The following is a 19,522-nucleotide window of genomic DNA, read 5'->3' on the forward strand; positions in this document are numbered from 1 at the left end:
CTGAATTTATGCTTCAGGGGACCCCCTTTGTGTATTTGAATGGATCACGTCCACTCCCTTATGACAAAGATTTGCACTCAACTCTGTTACTGGGGTATGTTCTTCCACCAAACTCCTACCAACTTGCAAGCATGCCCTCCAAATTCTCGCAGCTGCCCATCAAGCAGCAAAACTGGTCTATTCGCAAGAACTAATCACTTTGCTCCAACCTGGTCTCCAAGCAGCTATTTTAAATTCTTACTTTGCTTTTCTCTCCCCTGCTACCACACTAAATCAGTCCATCCCAACCACCTCTCGTCTATCCTTAGCGTCCTCAACCTTTCAGCTCTATTTGACAGCGTTACCGATTCCACAATGCTTACCTGTATAGACTTGCTGATACAGTATATAATTGCTCCATTTCTTCTTGTGGTGTTCTCACTCTATCTTGTATCAAGCATACATCAAACCACAATCATTTACTCTGCTTTTTTTCATTTTCAAATCCAGCTTCATTGACGTTTCGTCCTCTTTTTTTGTCTCCTCCTCTTTTTTTTAGGTCTGGCTTATAGACCACTGTAGTTGTCCAATCATCCTAGTTTAATGAAAAACATAAGTAAAAGAAAAAATACGTACCTAGAGGAGCGTTGGGTCAGCCTGCTTCATCAATTGGCCTGTTTAGCTGTTACTTATATTTGAGTTCCACCCACCAAACTGTAATGCATGTGGCAATGGTTCAGCCCACTTCAGCCAATGGCTCTCCTGCACTGTGAGTGGCAGCATTTTTTCTGATCACATGTGCACTTTCTCTTAAAAAGAAGTCAATTTCACTTCTAGGACTGGTGGGCCAGTACTTTGCCAGAGGCTTTCTCTTTCCATTTTGTATCCTATTTAACTTTGGAGTCCTCTTTGTTGCCTTAAACTATGCTGTTTTTTTTACAATAGTTCAACACTGATAGTATCTTTTCTTTTTTTCGATTAAGAATATAGTTTCCTTTAAAGTGCTGTAAACAAAGATAGCTTCTATTCTATACCTGTTCTAAGTACGCATGTCTTTTGGGAAGCACACGTACTGTTATATATATATATTTTTTTATTGCAACCATATGGTCTATATGCTTGGGCAGAGAGAGACCCGTTTTCTTTTTTCCTTTTTATTATTTTCGTGGAATTTGCAATAAAATAAACATAAAAAATAATTCTAATGCAAGACCTATTGGCTTTGCCAGTATTTGTTTTCTAATATCCTTTATCTCTTCATGACACATTTCTTTACGTCCCTCATCCCCCAACTCCAGTATGATATTTGACTGTCTCATCCCATCAAACAGATGGCCCTCCGCTCTATTACGCTTGACTCATATAATGCTGACATAATCTAATTCCAAGCAACATCTGCCCTGCTGCTCTGATTACCTCATGCTTCTTCCGCCGAATCCCTCGCATCCTCTCGCTCTCTTAGATCTCCCTTGTGCTTTCGACCCCCACATTAGGCAGGCACCTCTTCGTCATCTCTGCTGCCATGTTCCAACTAGTTCCAACTACTGAACAATCGACCAAGTGCATCAAAAAATTCCCTTTCAAATTCCTCATCAACTCTCTGGTCATCACCAAGCGCGATTAGTGCCATAGTTATTAACCCAACCTGCCTGGCACACAATTTGTATTCTCCGCTTAAAAAATCATCTACTTTGCTACTCACACTTTTCAACCATCTTCCTCCCACAGCTGGTGGCAACGGGACTCAACAAGCTGTATAGATTTTTTTATTATTAAAAAAATCTAATGTTACATAGGAAGTGTCATTGCGTTATCCAGTGCTTTACCAGTTGCCTTCACGAATGACTGATGTACACATTCTGAACCAATGTACTGCCTTGGATCGGTATACAGTGTTTCATGCAGTTTGTTTGCTTCCCATAATATCCTTTCCCATAATATCCTATCATAGACCAGTACTGTTTGCGTTCACCCAGTTGTATACTACCAATATACTGAAGCCATGAACCGTTGCTCCAGAGGCAACAAAGACGTTTTAAGGTATGGGGCTCTGGCCTGGGGCCAAGCCTTTTAGGGAGCCCCTTGATAGATCCGGCTCTGTTCTCCACTCAGACCTGCCCCGATGGCCTTGAATGATTCTTAAACATGAATTGTTTTAAATACCACTTTCTTTTATCTTATTTTTAATACGGGTGTTTTGTGGGAGTCGTTTACTGACATTTTTCAGAGTAATGTTTTTCAACACTATGCAACATCCAGAATAAAAGTTTCTTTTAGATCGAAACAGGACCTCACATATGAGAAATGGCAGCAGCTCACAGAGATTATTTGCAGGAATATTAGCCATCTGCTGCTATATTACACGATTGAAACAAGCATTTACAATGCAATAGGTCTCGCAATTGCGAGATTTTGAGATATTGGCATTGCAAATGGCAATGCCTTTTATAATAGTAAAAGGCATTGTTATTTACAATACCAATAGGTCAAACTTTGACAAAAGTAAGACCTATTGCATTGTAGAGCGCGGTGTCCGTGAATCGGGCGCCGCACTCACCAATAAAGTAAAAAAACAATACAAAACAAAAAAAAGAGCGCAGTGTACCTGCAGCGGGCGTCGCACTCCACATTATAGTTTAAGAAAAAAATAACTAAATATAGTGCGGTATCCCTAAAGCAAGCACCGCACTCAGCAAGATATTTATATCTTTTTTTTAAAAAGGCAAATGAACGTAGCCATTGTGCCGTGAGTGCTGTGCTGGTAGGGGCAGCCACTTTTAAAGTTAGAAGTTAGAGCCGCATAGCACTCTATACGAAAAGCTGGCGCCATTGTCCTGTGTTGGCGCGTTGCAGATACAAAAAAAAGCAGATACCATTGTCCCCATTAGTGAATAAACAAAATAGTGCTCACCAACTTATAAAGCAGACCGACCGTGTAACACCACCAGTAAAATGTCCAGTCATTATGGGAGGTAACAAATTCAGACAAGGCGGTACCAAGGAAGACTAACGAGCCTAATAATGAATCGGAAGCCAGCATTTACGAAGGACAATGACACAAGCCAATGACAAATCTGGGAGGAGAGTGGGAGGGGCTTCCTGTGCATACCCCAATACAGCATACCTCGCAGAGCGAACAGTGCATGCGCGCTGCCCTTAAGCTCGACCTAAACACACATCACTGTCCCTGAATATTAGAAGGAAACACATTTAGAATTTGGACTAGTGTGTCTGTACAGTGTCAGTGACCTAGAAAAAGAGGACATGAAAAGGCTGAAATTGGTTCATAAATTCAAAGTAGCTCCAGAAAGGGGCCCCCAAAATCCTTATCGTTGTACCTGAGAGGCGAGTGGTTGCGAGCTGCTTTAGGCGGTTTGCTTACCATGCAGTGTATTTTCTAGATGGGAAAACCGAGGTTAGGAAGATTTACCCTTTTTTAAGAGCAGACAGAATTAAGTCATTTTGTGCCTTGTATTTTCAATGAAATGGTAAGCTAATAAAAGTTACTCTGACAAACTCTGCTTGACAAATTAATTTCGAGGAAATGCCATATTAACACGGTTTAACCAAGTTGATGATTCAACCTTCTTTTATATCCATTTAATTGAAATTGACAAGTGCAGAGCCACATCCTCCCTTCTTTTATCCCTTCTTTCATTTTCTATTATCTCCCCTCCTGCGTAGCTTTTGTTTAGTTTCCGTCTTTACCTCCTGCCCATATTCTACGTTGTAGACTATCTCATTACCTGTTCTTCAAAGTCCATTCCCAATGCCCCTCATTCTCCCTCGCTTCTCAGCTCCACTGTTTCTTATGTGGAAGCCTTACCTTTCACCCTTCCTACTTATATTGTGCCCTTTACCCTCAATCAGGTTCCTCCTTTTTCCTTAATCCCGTGTCCAGCCTCCTGTTATGTTCTTGTTTCATACTTGTTTTGTTGACATTCATTTACAGCGAATATCCATGGTACATTAATTGTTTCCACGTTTAACAATGTTTTATTCTATTTTGTGTACAAAATCGTAACTTTTTATTGTTTTATGATTTATGAGATGTTTTGGTAAATGTTTTACTCTTTTTTTTGTTTTCTTATTTATATATTTGATGTATTATTTTTTTTGCCTGACTGGGCTGGCAGTAAAATACGCAGTTCTTATTTATGTATTGGTATTTCTACAGCACACAGCTAGTGTTGGCAGAAAAGCGTTCTGTATAGATCAGCGGGGGATGTGGATGCTTGTAGAATAATTAAAGATTGAATAGTGCAACTGGATTTTCAATATATAAGCATTACATTACACAATCATGTAATGTCACACATCTAGATTAAGGAGATTCAGGGATTTGCCTACAGTAATAACCTTTTCATTCACATGCCGGAGCGTAGATTAGAACCCACGTCTAAAGATCAGCATCTAAGATACTGAACCACCTTGAAATGTCTTTGTTTCATATACATCAGCGTGGGTGAGTCAATGTAGGTTCGTCACCGTGAGATTCATCATCCTGACAATCGAAATGACGTGTCCCTCCCTCTTCACCCTCCCCAAGTACTCCCAGCCGTCTCCACCCCCCAGTCACTAAAAGTCACAGGAGTGCGATTACACTGAGAGCATTTCTTGAATAGTGTCATGTAATAGTCCTGTAATAACATTTGAACTTTTGGCTCTTTTTATTGCAAGTTATGTGCAGCATATCCTAATTTCCCTAATGTATCTTGGGGTTTTATACTGGAATTTAGGTTTTCTTACATGCTTCCTGCAGCCTTAGTCCTTCTCCACTATCTAGTTTGTCAGTAAAATAGAATAACAAGTCATTGTGGTTTTTCACAGTGTAATTATTAAAACTTCAACAGCCCCAAGTAGTGTAAGTTTTATTGACACGGAGTCATCCGTCCTTTTAGATTCGCTACCATCAACAAGCATGTACAGTTATGTCCCAGAAGAATATTTGCCAATGCTACCAGTACTTTCAAATAACTGTCAATCTCTTAATCCCTTCTTGATCTTAATTGGGGGTGTTTGTTATTTATCAATTAGCTTCAATTTACTATTTTTAACTAGCATTTGAGTACTTTATCCCTGGGCCCATGTCGGATTTGTTAATGTCTTTAAAGGTTATTCATCAAGCTTATTTGACAGCATTGATGTCTACGTGACGTATGATTACAAACTCTTTAGAAATGCACATAGAGTGAATTTTGGCTCCACCCAGAGGAGAATTACTCTCTCAACTAATACTGTTAGCTATTTGGTGCATCATTCTGCTTTCCAGGAAGTGCTTCCATTAGAATTCACTGATGTGCTTTGTTAAATATGCTATGTTATTACTGTCTTCGCAATTGTACCGTCTGTAAATACCAGTGCCAAAGTATGATCAGAACAAATACCTTCTATCCTCTCTGACTAACGACGAGAGCTCTGATATGTTATTTCTCTGTTTTGCCTTGTTTTCCTGGTATTGTTTTTGCAATAATCAATAAAAATGTACTGAATTTAAAAATAATTTACGAGGGACTATTTTATATCTGAAACGTTACCTTGATCATCACGCTGTCACGTTCACGTCTTTATCTCCTGCAGGTCTTCTAAACAGATAGCTCTGCTTCTTTGATTTTTACTGTATTAGCAAACCCAGTAGGGCAGGCGTTAGCATTTATGCTTCAGCACCTGAACAGCATTTGTGAATGCCTGTCGGCACATTAAAGCCAGAACAGTTGACTGTACCAATGCTCGTTTATTAAAGGAACATATACATGTTCAGGTGGCACGTTTTGTTAATAGTTCTTTATTAATTATGCTGTACACATACATAATGTTATGTAAATCGTGCAAGCACAATTGCTAGTTCCCACTTTAGCACCACTCCCCAAAACAATAAATTTGTAGTTCAGTATAATGTTATGTTTGCTATTTTTATATAACATTGAGTTTGCCAGTTGCTTGTCCACTTGGTACTGCTGAGGTGTCTGTTGAACTTGTCCCCTGCAGTCGGTCGCATCTGCTTAGACCCAACCTCACAATTTCCTAGATGTTCAGCACTTGATAGATTGCTAACATGTGGTCAGTCACTTTGTGGATGTGTTTCATGTGCTCCCAGGGGAGGTTCTTGCAGTCTTTCTCCAAACAGACATGGACATAGTTGGTAATGGTTGTTAATGGGGAATTTTTGTGTGTGGTCATTTGGCCCAGTGAGTGACCTTGCTGAGAGTCCTTGTTCAGGTAGTTCCCATCCTCCAAACACTGTTGGATATAAGGTAAAAAGAGAAAAAAGTAGTAAAGTGAGATAAAGTAGGGTTAAAGGAGAATGAAGAGATCGGAAATGGTGGTGGTGTAGGGCAAAGAGAAAAGGGTGGGTGTGGAGAGGGAAGAGTGAAAAGTAATTCCAGAATATAACGGTTGTAGGTGGGAGAGGTTTGTGGAGAGGATGAATAGTGTGGAGTGAAAGGGAAACGGGAGGTTCGACAAAGAAGCGAGGGAGAGTACAAAGTCCAGAGAGGAAAAGCTTTCAAGGAAGTGAGAGAAGAGGTGTTAGAATGCGAACTGAATGGATGTGAATTAAAGCAGAGAAGAGTGGACTGGGAAGGGAGGTGAGTGATGGTGCAAATAAGGAGAGAGGAAGACTGAACCAGGCAGGAGAAGACATTCAAGTTAGTGGGAAAGGGAACTGCGTGAAAGATGAGCAAAAAGGGGTCGGCATAAGGAAATCTAAGAAGGGAGAGATGCTAGGTAATGGAGGGCAACGAAGAGAGTGGACAGGGGTGAGAAAAGAGTTCAAGATGCCAAACAGAAGAAGAGAGGGAAGGGAAAAATGAGACAGCCGAAAGAATGAGGAGAAAAGAACTGATAGGGGTACGGTTAGTACAAGGAGGAAAAGAAGAGGGGAATGTGGTTAAAGAAGGAGTTAGAGATGTTTGAGTGAGGGAAGGCATGGGAGAGGATATGAGAGAAGAAGCCACGGTAGTAACAGATTAGAGAAAGGGGGAGACGTGAGAAATAGGTGGAAAAGAGAAAGAGGAGGGAGGGCTAAGAGCAGAGGAAGGAAATGTGGCAAAGGAGGCGTGGGAACACATAAAGATCATAGAGGACAGAGACAGAGACGGAAAACGAGAACGAAGTGGGTAGAAAATTTCGATACTAGCTTTGATGCAATTTGAAAGAGCATAGTAGAAATTTACATACTTAGATTTTCGTATTCAAGTTGCTGGGTAATCGTTTTAAAGTGTACTCGTCCTTTCTAAAATGACCTGTCGATGGACGATTTAAGTGGCTGAGTGAGTCTAGCATCCATTCGCTGTTAATCTTTGAAAACCATGATCATGGAATCTGGTACAGTGTCCTGAAGCACTATTGAAGGATTCCCTATTGTTGGTCACATTCTTCACAGCTTTGACAGGGAGGTTTGATTGGTTGTGTTTGTTTTTTCATTTACTTGTGGTTTTTGGAAAGTAACAATGATAATGGTCGCTGCCATCCGCCTTGTAGTTGAAGATTACTTCAAGTCACTTACTAACCTCCTTACTAAATGAAGGGGATGTGAATACCGGTGTAATGCAGTGGTGTGGATTGATTTTCCTTCAGGCACTTCCTTGTTGAACATATGGTGCATAGTGATTAGAATCGGTGCACGTTTGTATTCGGTGTGGCCTAGTGTGGGGTGTTATTTTGTTGCTTTCATGGATCTTAGACTACGCTCCAGTCATTCTCTTTTGCAAATCATTTCAAGTTAATGGTAGCTTTCAAAATGTAATAACCCAAGTAAGAAAAATGGTTACAAGTTTAAAAATAAGATTAATCAAAAAGATTTCTGATTGAAAAATCCAGCCGACATTCAAACATAAATAGTGATTAGCAGAAAGTCTGTTTAGGAAAAGAGTGTGTTCCCATTCACTGCAGCTAAAGGAATGACCTAGGAAAAGGTCCAGCCCTGCAGTCATTTACCTTCCGACACGTGTTAATTCGGTATGTGTAGTGCAAATGTGCCATTTTTAGGTCTCGCCTGACCCAGCGCATGCGCTGGTCTGGCGAGACTTATTGAGAGGGCTACCAGGCCAGCCTAGGGCTACAGTGCATGTGCGCGGGCGCGCGCGCCACTTTTACCGCGATTACTTTCACTTTTACCGCGATTACTTTCACCGCGATTACTTTCACTTTAGCGACCGCACGGCCGCTTTGATGTTTGATCGTGATCACTTTCACTTTTGATCGCGATCGCCATCACTTTCACTTTTGCGGCCGCTTGGCATAGCCAATAGGTCTCGCTTTTGGGACCTTATAAGTGTTTAGTTATGCAACTGTTGCATGGCTAAACACTTATAAGGTCCCAAAGGCGAGACCTATTGGCTATGCCAATGCTTGTTATTATAGCCTCTTGTCACTAGTAGAGGGGCTGTGCGAGAGCAGCTTTCACAGATGTAAAGTCGGTCATCCTTCAGATGTGATTGCATTGTAGTCAGTGGGATCTGACAGGTTTTTAGCGATCTCCTGAAATTCAGAATGAGTGTACCTGAGATGTAGAGAACACAGATTCCAGAGGTGTCCTTCTGTTCTTTCTTTCCAAAGTGAAATTATGAGCAAGCAGCCTTACGTTTTTAGATTCAAGGGTGCGTTTAGAATAGTGCAGTTGAAACTTCCTGCTCAGAAAAGACAAGCCTAGGCCGCATTCTTTACAAGCCAGAGTTTGGCACAGATACTATCAGCATTTTTTGTGTAAGAGAAATTGACATTGTTGCTGATTGAGTACTCCGTGTTCTTGTAAAATCTTGCTGAATGAAGAATGTAATGAATAGAGTATTCTTTTCTTCATAGAAGCGATTTCTCACTGTATTCACTTGCTTCTAATTTGTCATTCAAGTAAGTATATTTGTGAAGAGTAATGCTGCTATGAATGTGGTTAGACATAAACTTAAACAGCATAGCACATTTGCCTGAAGACAAGTGTTTGTTGTCCCTCTTTTCCATTTTACAATCCTCTGCGCATGTTCCTCCTCAAACCATTAACTGATAAATGTTTCACCTCTACAGGTTGGGAATCCACGTGTAGAGCTCACGCTTAATGAGCTACAAGACATGGCGTCAAGACAGCAGCAGCAGATTGAGAGCCAGCAGCAGATTCTCGTGGCCAAGGTAAAGTTGTTGTAGGAATACACAAGCAAACACGTATGTAATGTAGTACCCTATAGGATATTCTACCTATCCAGACTTGTCTCTTAAAGTATGTGCTCAGGAATCTGTTTCCTCTGCTGTATACTGGTGAACATTTGTAATGGTGTGCGCTCTGTCCTCCAGCTGTAAAAGTGCACATATAGATGAACGGTTCTCGTGCAGTTCTCCATGAGAGAAGATACACTGAGGTTAGAACTTAACTGCCTCTGAAGACGCTTTGCAGAGGTTATTCTGACCATGGATATAATTCTTCGTAATAGGTTGCACGGTTCACATTCATCAAATATTTTTTGTAAATGAAATTATTACAAATATGCAGCAAGGGGTGATTGTTTTTTCCAATTCTCTGTAACGAGGAGCTCAAAATGGAAACAAATGTTGGAAATGTGTGGTTGGAAGAAAGCACACTCTATAACACGTACGCCTGACAGCTTCCTACCCCTCAGTTGATCAGGCAATTCCACTTGAGACCAGGCAGAAGTTGTGTGCATGCATGTCTTCAACCAGAAATGACCAGTGTTCGCTTTCAGGATTTAGCGCATGGTACAAGGGAATGTCATGATCCTAAAACATTGACCTCAATTTATGAATATTTTTGTAGGTAGTTACTTTTGACCTGTTCTTGACATTCTTTTGAATTTCCAGCAGTAAGTCGCACACTTTATTGGAAGAAACCTATTGAATCGGGCACACTGACTTTGTCAGAGACCTACATCGATCAGTAAAGTTCAGCGATCACAAATGCTTTTTACCCCTTCAACATCTCACCATTGTGATTCAGTTGACATGTTTCAAGACTACCAAAGCTTGAGGGATTTTGATATTAAGCGGTTTTCATGACCTGGGATGTGTCAGACCATGTTCGGGGGTGGTATGAGGTGTGTGGGGAGGGGGCGAAGTGCAGGGCAGACAGAGGCTACTGGGCCCCTACTATAGTGGTTTGATTTTTTTGCCACTGGTGTCCGTGGGTCCGTCTTTCTATGGCTGTGCAAAATGGGCCAAGTACAAATCTTTCCGTCCTTAACTGTCAGCGAAGCAAGGTCCAACATTCATGGCTTCTTCTGGAGTTAGTGTGGAGAGAAGGAACTCAGAATTCAACAGCCAACAACATAAACAATAACTTCAACGTCCATTCAAGTGCTTTTCTTTATATATAATGAAGTGTTTTTAACCCCTTCAGTGCCCCGCCCTTTCCTCCTCCTGTGCCGGGCATTGTATTAGCGGGCGGGGTCCATGACGAGATAGTCTCGTCATGGGCACATCGCAACCGCGCTCCATGACGAGACTATCTCGTCATGGGCATAGAAGAGGTTAATCACACAGCAGAACAAACTACTACACAGTGCAATTCGATTAGCGAACACAGAATGGTACCCCTGCTTACAGTAACCTGTGAGGGCTAGATCCCCCCATCCCTTTCCAGTACTCTCTTCCACCAGGTGACCCTGTCAATTATGGTCTCTAGCATTCTGTGCCAGTGGCATGAATTTAGGTGCAGGTGCATATGGGTGCGCACTCAGTTCGCTCATTCTTACCCCACTATTGACTTGGCCATGACATTCTCAAGTGCATGCTCTCGAGTCTTTGGTGCACATTACTGTCACTCTGTTCCGACTGCAGGTAGAGAGCCAGCGTTACCTGCTGGTTGGTTCTGCAGCAATTGTCGGGGAAGGTTGGGTGCAGCCCTGGTCTTTGGTGTGCACGGAGGCGTCCCTTTGCAACAGCATTTGCCATATGAAAGCAGTACATTGGGTCCTGTCAAAGCCTGGTGTGGAGATGTTTGTTGCCGCCCCCCAATAACTACCTTTGCCACGGATTCCCTCACTACTACCCTTTAACAGTGCCCCTCAAGTCTCCATAACCACTCTCAGATGCATTTAATTCGTTTTATAGAACCACTCATACCGGTGTAGGTTGTTAGGGCACTTTCCATCACACACACACGTTACACAGAGACAATCATGTGGGTAAATCAATGCATAGGAAATGTTACATAAGACAGAGCACTACCAGGTGTAGGAGTCACATGTGATCCATACTGGTAGACAGTGTTGTTTTAAGAGTGCGTGGTCTGGAAAAGCACACACACTCCGAATTTAAAACGTAACACAATGGTTAGGGTTCACTTTAATATTAAGAATTGATTTCTACCCAAATTAACCCTTTTTGAAACATTAGGATAATGAAAGACTGGGGAGATTAATCATAACGCTGTAATCTATACCTCTCAGGTTGCATGCAGCTTTTTTTTTTTACAGTTAATAGTTCACTGTTCGATATTAGAATTTTAACTTATAAATGCAAGTAACAATAGGTCTCTCTGTCAAAAGCTGTAACCCCCTGACCTATTTACATTATATGTACTTTATCTGCTTGGTACACGTTTTTTGCAGCAGGCATATTAACACTCTGCGCTACTTTATATTAAGTCAAATCTTCCACTATACAAAACTCTGATCCCTCTCTAAGAAGAACATTAATCACCGGAGTTGCCTGAAAATTGATGGAGACAAGGAACGTGGCAGCAGGTGCTTTTAAAACCATCATATATTTGCTAACAGGACGCCCCCATAGTCAGCGCCCGCTGCGGTGACATCGGTTGCACCGCCCTCAAGCCTGCCTTGCATGGCGTCTTGGGCAGGTGCTGCGCTCAACAGGCAGAATTCAGTCAGGTCCTAAGGTAAGGCATTTGTGGCCTCCACTGGGTCGATTGGTCAGCAAAGGTGTGTTCCCCTGGCAGTTGCAGTCTACCTTGGCCAACTGACTCTACCTTGGTTGCAACACGGCTTCTACTTCCTTTGGCAGCAGCAGCACCAGATCGTGCCTTGTTACAGCTACCAGGCAGATGGTGGTTGAATTTGTGCAGTCTTTGGGTGCACTTTGCAGCAGGAACGATGCAAAAAGACCCACTCAGCACAGGTTGCTCTTGACTGCACTCTCTCAAGTAGTCCACTTTCTCTGTATGTTCCTCACGGTGGGAGCCGGGCTCTCTGCCTGGACCGTCACTCCTGCTGCAGGGCCAAGCAGAAATCCTTCGTTCTCTCAGCAGACAGCAGGCAGGCATATGTGTAGGTACTAGGCAGACCCTCCTCTCCTCCTGCAGCAAGTGCATACTTCAGGTAATGTTCCATCTGTGAGACTGGCTATCGGGCAGACACCTGTCCAGACCACACAGCAGAACTTCGAGCACTCTGAGAGCACTCCCATTCTCAGTCATAATGAACTTGGACCTTGAAAAAAGTGTGGTAGTTTGGATCTCACTTTTATAAATGTATAATCGGAGACAGACAAAAGGCCAGGCCTGACTTAGAAACTTCCACACCTTAAACAACAGAAACTTCAGTCACACTTCTCAATCAAATGCCAGTTCTCAGGAAAATAACGAACCAGCAGCCCCTTGCTAACATAGGCTGCATGGAATTTATAAAGGTAGTAGCCCTGTTGTCCTCACCCTCTAGCTACAGGAGTGCATACATTACACTTCTTCTGCTTGGGGAAGTTGTCATTCTCCATCTTGTGTCATGCTAAACCCGGGGCATTCAAAATGGATCCCACTGGCTTCAGTGCTCACGGATACACACATAGTCATACTGCTATAGTGGAATCGCACTCCAACTGTACTCACCATACACAAACACACGACATGCTCATGGGATGTCCGAGCAAGGTTTTGGGTTTCACTTAATAGCAAAACATTGCATGAGAGCCAGTAGAACACGCTTTGATTGACACAGAAAACTATGTCTAGTCAAACTATAAATCACAATACACGACATGCTGCCACGCCTGCCTCATGTGATACACTAAGCACAGAGACCATTGTTGACTGTCTCTATCAGGGCACCCTTTGTGCACCCCTCTAGGACACATGACCTGGTCCTGGACCTCACTTTGCCATGGATACGCCTAGGCCGCTGCACACACAATAGGTTAGCAAGGTTAGCAAGATACCATGGTCAAAATAAATGTCAGAGTACCTTTTCCACATGCAGTCGGGCACTTTGGGCTGGGTACACCTCTGCAGGGAATATTCCTGCTTCAGCAGAAAGCCAAAAAAATAGGGAACACTCGTTATAGCAAAAATACAGAGGAAAATATACATTTCAACATAAACAGATACACATGGCATAACCCTCGCAGGACTTTTTAAAAAAACATTCATCCAGAAATCAAGGAGGGTCACTGTTTTTATATTGAAATAACGCCCACTGTCCTAGCAGTGCTTATTTAAATGCTACATGTACGACCTGGATCATATGTACGATTTCTCCAGTGTTCTATTCCTCTGCTGCTGTGTTTGTTTCCTTTGGGAGAAGGGATAATAGCCTGCGAGGGACCGGAAGAGTGCAGCTAGCAACAGGAAGTGAGTGTTGAGAGGAAGTGTCGCAGATGTGCTGGAATGAGTGCTTACGAGGGGTGTGGTCTTGGTGTTATTCCGAAAGAGTCGGAGATAGTGAAGTGAAAAGAAGCGAGCGTATCTGTAAGGAAAGATACAAGATCAAGGGTATCTGCGTGGATGAGCAGAAGCTAGCAAGAGGTGCTTGTGATACGAACAAATCAGTCTGGTAAATGTAACTGCTGCACAAAAATCCAAAGGAAGAAAAATAGAGTGTATTCATGGTGAATTTGATTTTATACTTGGGTATTTGGCAGGAACAACGGTTGCGGTACCTGAAGCAGCAGGAACGGCGGCAGCTGCAGTCGGTTTCAGAGAGCGAAAAACTTCAAAAGCTGAAGGAACGTGTTGAAGCTCAGGAAAGCAAACTGAAAAAAATCCGAGCCATGCGTGGACAAGTGGACTACAGCAAAGTCACGAACGGCAATCTTTGTACGTAGCTTATTTATCTTTTCATATTCCAAGTTGTGTCTGTCTTTTCTGTGTATGCACAGATATTTAATACATATGATATGATAGGTATATTCGACACTATCCTTTTTATTACTAACTGATCATGTTATTTATTCATATTTTTTATTTCGGTCTTAGAATGCTTGGTTGTTTTTATTTGCCATTAACTTTTACTGTCCTGTACCTTGACGTCAAAAAAGTTATAAAAAATGTCATACATGTATGTATGTAAATGGTATTCTATACACCGAACCTAGCCAAACGGCAGCAGAGTGCTGTACATGGTCAAAAGGAAGCTTTAAGTCGGCGAGTAGTGTGAGAGAAGCTGAGTCTTGGACAGTTAAGGCATTGTGATGTACTGTCCTTTAAAAAGGTGCGTCTTCAACGCTTTCCTAAATTAGAGCAGCGTTGATGGATACAGGAACAATGTTCAAGATCACGGGTGCCCAGATGGAAAAGGTCTGTTGTCTTGTGCATAAAAACATATAAAACTATGAGCGAGTTCTGTTTTATAAAGTGCAACGCAGAGTTTGTGAGACGGTAATTTGTGTATAGCTAGTGTCACTGAAAGGTATACAAAAATACACATTTTTATGTGGTGTTGTAAAAGTGTGTAAATATTTGGAATGTGTTATTTTGATCTATACACACGTTTTTTTTTCACTTTAAACGTAGATAGGTTTGGTACAAACATACCCATGATCATCACAAAAGTCCCTTTTTTCAAACCCCCTGCAAATCCTGGACTTGTTTTTATCTTTTTTGTTGTTTGCATTCATTATAATTAACTCTGCACATTAATTTCCGTATTCAAAAGTTTATTTTCTTAGTCTAGGAAAACTATATCTTCTTCAATTAGGAGGTTCATTTGTACTGTAAATAAGAGATTTCGTCCAGAATGTCCTGTGCTCATTGCACATGCTGATTTTGCATAGTATGCGTTTGGTTATTAGTCTTGTCCAACAAATTAAGCTACATCTTTTATGAGTTTTGTATGTCATTTCAGTAAATACACAAGTTGTGTCTAATTTGAAATCATTGTCTTCCTTTGACTCTGCCTGCATTTTTCAGGCAGTATAAATATAGTCTGTTATTGTTCAGTAATATGACAATGTCCTGGCAAGGGCTCTACTAAAAAACAACAACGGCTGAGTTTAGTGATAGCTGCTAAGTTACAAGGAGCAAGACTGTGACTTTACACTCCTCACTTTTCAGGTTCACCTCTTCTTGCTGCATGCAATGGAGCATGAGTTGTGGTTCCCTGTCCATGACAGTTTCCTTTCTCGCAGGTCTTTATATGTGATGGGAGATGTAAAGTGCAATTGTTCCAACAAGACATCATGCACCCTCTAATAGTAGGGACAACAGTGAAAACATTTAGCTGCAAGCCATGAATGTGATTAACTTGTTTCACCTAGGGATCTCAATTATTTGGACTACTCGCTATGCTTTTTTTCCCAACGCAAGACAGCCTGGGTGCGGCATCCAAGCCTAATAGTAAGTTTGACAAGTCAGCTTTATAACTTTGATCTGGTGCCTGATTGCCTTTGTTCTCCACTATTGACAAATAATTGTTTTGTTTGGTATACCTTTTGTCTACCATTGACCAAGTGACATGATGGACTCTTCGAGAAAGACCTATTACTGCTTATTTTTTTTAAAACCAAATACATGAGTCAAGAATGGGTAACACCTCTCATTAAACCAGCAGAAGTTACTTTGTAGTTGAGCCACTTGATTTTATGTGCCCAGAGACTGCAACTACTGAATTTTTCTTACTGCACTAGGAGTGTACATTACACAATAACCTATTCTAAAGGTTCACTAATTGATGTACAGCTAGGATAGTGGACCGTAACAATGTTATTTCAAGATCTAATAGTGTGCAGGACCAAGTAAGTTTAGCCAAAATGCACCCTCGGAAGACTCCTTTACTTATCGAATATGCAGACTATTTGTCAAGTTTCTGGAATGGTAACATAGCTTAGACGCCTAGAAGGTGGGACGTTTTTGTCAAAAATCCTATTTTGAGGATATTATTTCAGAATTAGTCATTTGTCCTTTTGGTACATAACCCTTCTAAAAGAGAGAAATATTGTTTGTCACGGTTTGGGAATATTTGGAGAGCACAGGAAATCCTATTTATCAATTCAAAGAACTTTAAGTGACTGTGAAGGGTCTTCCCCTTTTTTGCTGTTTAATTGGAAAATAAGCAAATTTGTGTTTGAATTTTTAATTGTTCCCTTTCAAGCGAGAGTTTACTACATTTTTGCTTGGCTTGGTGCAGACAGTACATTTGAAGGCGTGCTGAAATTACACTTGCAGGGCCTGAGATCTGAATTCATTATTATTAATAGTGTTATTATTTTTACCCCTAAATTCTTGTGGTCTCTGATTATGCCCTTAATTGCCTCCTAAAAGTCATATTCTTGTGGTCTCTGAGTATGCCCTTAATTGCCTCCTTAAAGTCATGCAAGTTGTTTCCATGTATGAGACCTCCTAGTTATTATATATCCTCATTTATGATGCTGTTACCTTAGAAACCCCTTACGGCTTGTTATCCATACACCACTATATGACATAAACAGCTGCACCTACATGCAGGATAATTTTGTATATTGCGGGTATTTCCTTTTTCTGATACAGATGATAACATTTAAAAGATTCAGTTAGAACTATTTGATATCACGAGAATAAAGTAAATTTTCTGATTGGTCAGTTCACCTTTAGTGTGATAAAAAGGCCTGGGGTTCAAAATTGGTGGCCGTGACCACTTCAACCCCAAGTGATTACTTTAAGACTTTTAAGCATTATCTATTAATTTAGACTATGTCTTTGGCTCGTCCTGTTAAGTTGTTTTAGCAGGACATCCAAACTGAGACCTTCCTTTGCCTGCACGTAGGCCTCGGTCAGCACTGAACTAGTATAGTTGAATACAAAATACAAAACATGCCTACTCTTGTCAATGGCAATACTAAAATAATGTATATTTTCGCTGAGTCTCTGTTGGTGTGAAACAGAATAAGTAACTTGCCATTTTTAAAATATAATTTCAGCAACTGAAATTGAGCACATCAGTGACATGTTTCAGGAAAAGCAACAAGAGTTGCAGACTGCTGTACTTAAAGTAGATCAGCTTACTCAGCAGTTAGAAGACTTGAGGAAAGGAAAATTGAATGGATTCCAGTCTTATAATGGACAAATGACAGGACCAGCGGCATTGGAGCTGAAAAAATTGTATCAAGAATTGCAGGTAAGTGATGAGAATATATATTTCAATGAAATGTTTGCTACTGGCATAAACCTTTTGGACATACGGTTTGTAGATTTGTAGAACCGTAACAGCCTATTTGAGCATCCTTGTGCTATATTTTCTACAACTATTTTTCTGTGCCCAGAACAGTAATTAAAAAATATATAATATGCACCTCGGCAACATAACTGGGTGTGATTTAAAGATCATGTTTGTGCTGTTGACATGAAATCCTCAAAGCGCTTAGCTTCAATCCATTTATCAAATCATTTTTTATTGCTGTGATGTAGGACACTGTAGTGGTCAGGTCTATATTTCCCTATCCTTTCAAGATTGTTTTGGACAGGTGTTTGTGCCGATGCAGTTTATTATTTCTCAGATCCTGTTTCATCCTGACCGCAGCATAGTTTAACTTTGCCATCAGCATGCAGTCAGGCTGTATTTTTTGTTTGTCTTGTAACTCTCGGCTATAGCACTATGTTTTGGCAAGTAGAGAACACATTCCCAGTTTCTGATTGTGGAAGATGGCCGGCTTTTGGATGGTGCCTGAGTGTCAATGGTTTGGCTATTATTGTAGAATGCTCAGAAACACCAGGCCTAGGGATATGAGGCAGTGTGCAGAAGCACCAGGTCGAAGGTGGTATTGGGTTCACTCTCAGTTATGGCAACTCAGTTAATCAGGACAGCCAAACTGGGTGAAATCTGAGGAGTGCTATGAAAGATCTGCCAGTCGCTATGTGCACAATTGATGCTTCTCTCCAGTCACCTAATGTTGCCCATAGTACCCCCATCTTCCTCTCTCACTTCAAGGGTGCAGGCGAAGCCAGTAGCTGAAATGATGAACATGGATAGCTGGTTATCATTCAGATAATAAAAATGAATCAAGGTCACTCTGTTGACTTTGCTGTTTCTTTGCTCATGTCTGCAATTGTAATATTGTTCCAAGATCTAGCCTTTAACATCAGTGCCATCACACCACATCTGTGTTTGCCCCTACTCGACAGCGTCTGTGACAGGATCTGCTCGAGGGTAGCTGTCCCTGGTTGAGTGTGTGCTCATTATTGTGTGTCTGCGCTCTTGGAGTGTTTGCATCTCCTCTCTCTTTTCTTTTAGGTGTAAATTGAAAGAAAAATGTTGAAAGGTTGTAACTGGCGGACATGGGAAAGAGAGTGAAGCTTGCAGTGCACACTTCTCATTACAATCTGAACTGGTGCTGTGCAAATAGCACTATCCATTGCATGCACACTTTGTGGTGCGTCTCCATTTATCCCTCGCTAATAACCATGATGTCTGTTGCTACATTTTTCCAAGGAGTTATTGTCCCCTGTCTGACTTCGTAGTTGTCTATTTTGATTTTTTTAAAAGCATATATTTGTAACTTAAAAGTAAACGCTTTCTTGCTTTGTACAAAGCACACTAATGTTCTCAAGTTACAAACTGATCATACCACTTTTGTTTCGTAACCAACTTACCATTCAATCACACAACCCATCCGCCAGACAGGATTTGTTCAAAGTCTACTGTTTGGTGGTGAGACGTAGCAATGGGTGAGCTGAAGGCAAGAACACAAGAGAATTCTGGGCCCGTTTTTCATCCAGGGATGCAGAAGGTGTGCAAAATATCCAATTGTGAGCCCCTTACTGTGCAGATCCCCTGTTCATTGAAAACTACGAAACTTAGAATGGAACAATTCCTGGAAAATCTCAAGACTGCACTCAATGGAAAGATCGCACACCTATTAATGAGATTTCCGCTACTTCAACCATACTTAGTCCCTCTTCACTTTGCATTAACACATGGCTGTGTAGGAAATGCCTCCTACATCAACTCCTCTGCTTGGCATGTCTCTGACATAGCACTGTGATGGGATTTTGAGGTCCATCTTATCGGACACTCCATTTTACCTCTGCATGGAGTTGTTCTGCTCCTCCTTTTCTCCTCAGAGTCTCGAGTGCCAAACTAGTTCCTCATACTTGAGACGTGGGAGAACCCCTGCCCTGTTAAATTCTCCTAACCCCACCCCATACAAACTCACAAGCTACCCTAAACAAACCCCCATTCCCCCACTGCACCAGTAGCTCACAAAGTGGAATGTCATAACTTTGCTGTTAACACTGCAATTGTCCGGCCACACATTGATTATTTTTTAATTACCTTTTTCCCCAAAATATTAGCTCATTATTTCTTGTGTGTGTGAAAAGTCTGATAGCTTGGCTAGGAAAGCTGAGTTATGCTTGTACTGCTTTTAAAGGGGATTATGGTCACGCAACTGCAGATCA

General features: G+C 41.3%; 1 protein-coding gene across 6 annotated transcripts in view; it reads left to right on the forward strand.

Moving 5' to 3' along the window:
* The window catches only part of PPP1R13B (protein phosphatase 1 regulatory subunit 13B), a 509,136-nt gene that overhangs the window by 286,846 nt on the left and 202,768 nt on the right, over positions 1-19,522 (forward strand). For all 6 annotated transcript variants that reach the window (XM_085626276.1, XM_085626274.1, XM_085626275.1 and 3 more), the window contains 3 exons: positions 9,001-9,102; positions 13,795-13,969; positions 17,047-17,243. In XM_085626276.1, coding sequence (XP_085482402.1) covers positions 9,001-9,102; positions 13,795-13,969; positions 17,047-17,243 — 474 coding nt within the window. The remainder of the gene's footprint in view (positions 1-9,000; positions 9,103-13,794; positions 13,970-17,046; positions 17,244-19,522) is intronic.

Source organism: Triturus cristatus, chromosome 9, assembly GCF_964204655.1.
Source record: "Triturus cristatus chromosome 9, aTriCri1.1, whole genome shotgun sequence".
Taxonomy (NCBI): Eukaryota; Metazoa; Chordata; class Amphibia; order Caudata; family Salamandridae; genus Triturus; species Triturus cristatus.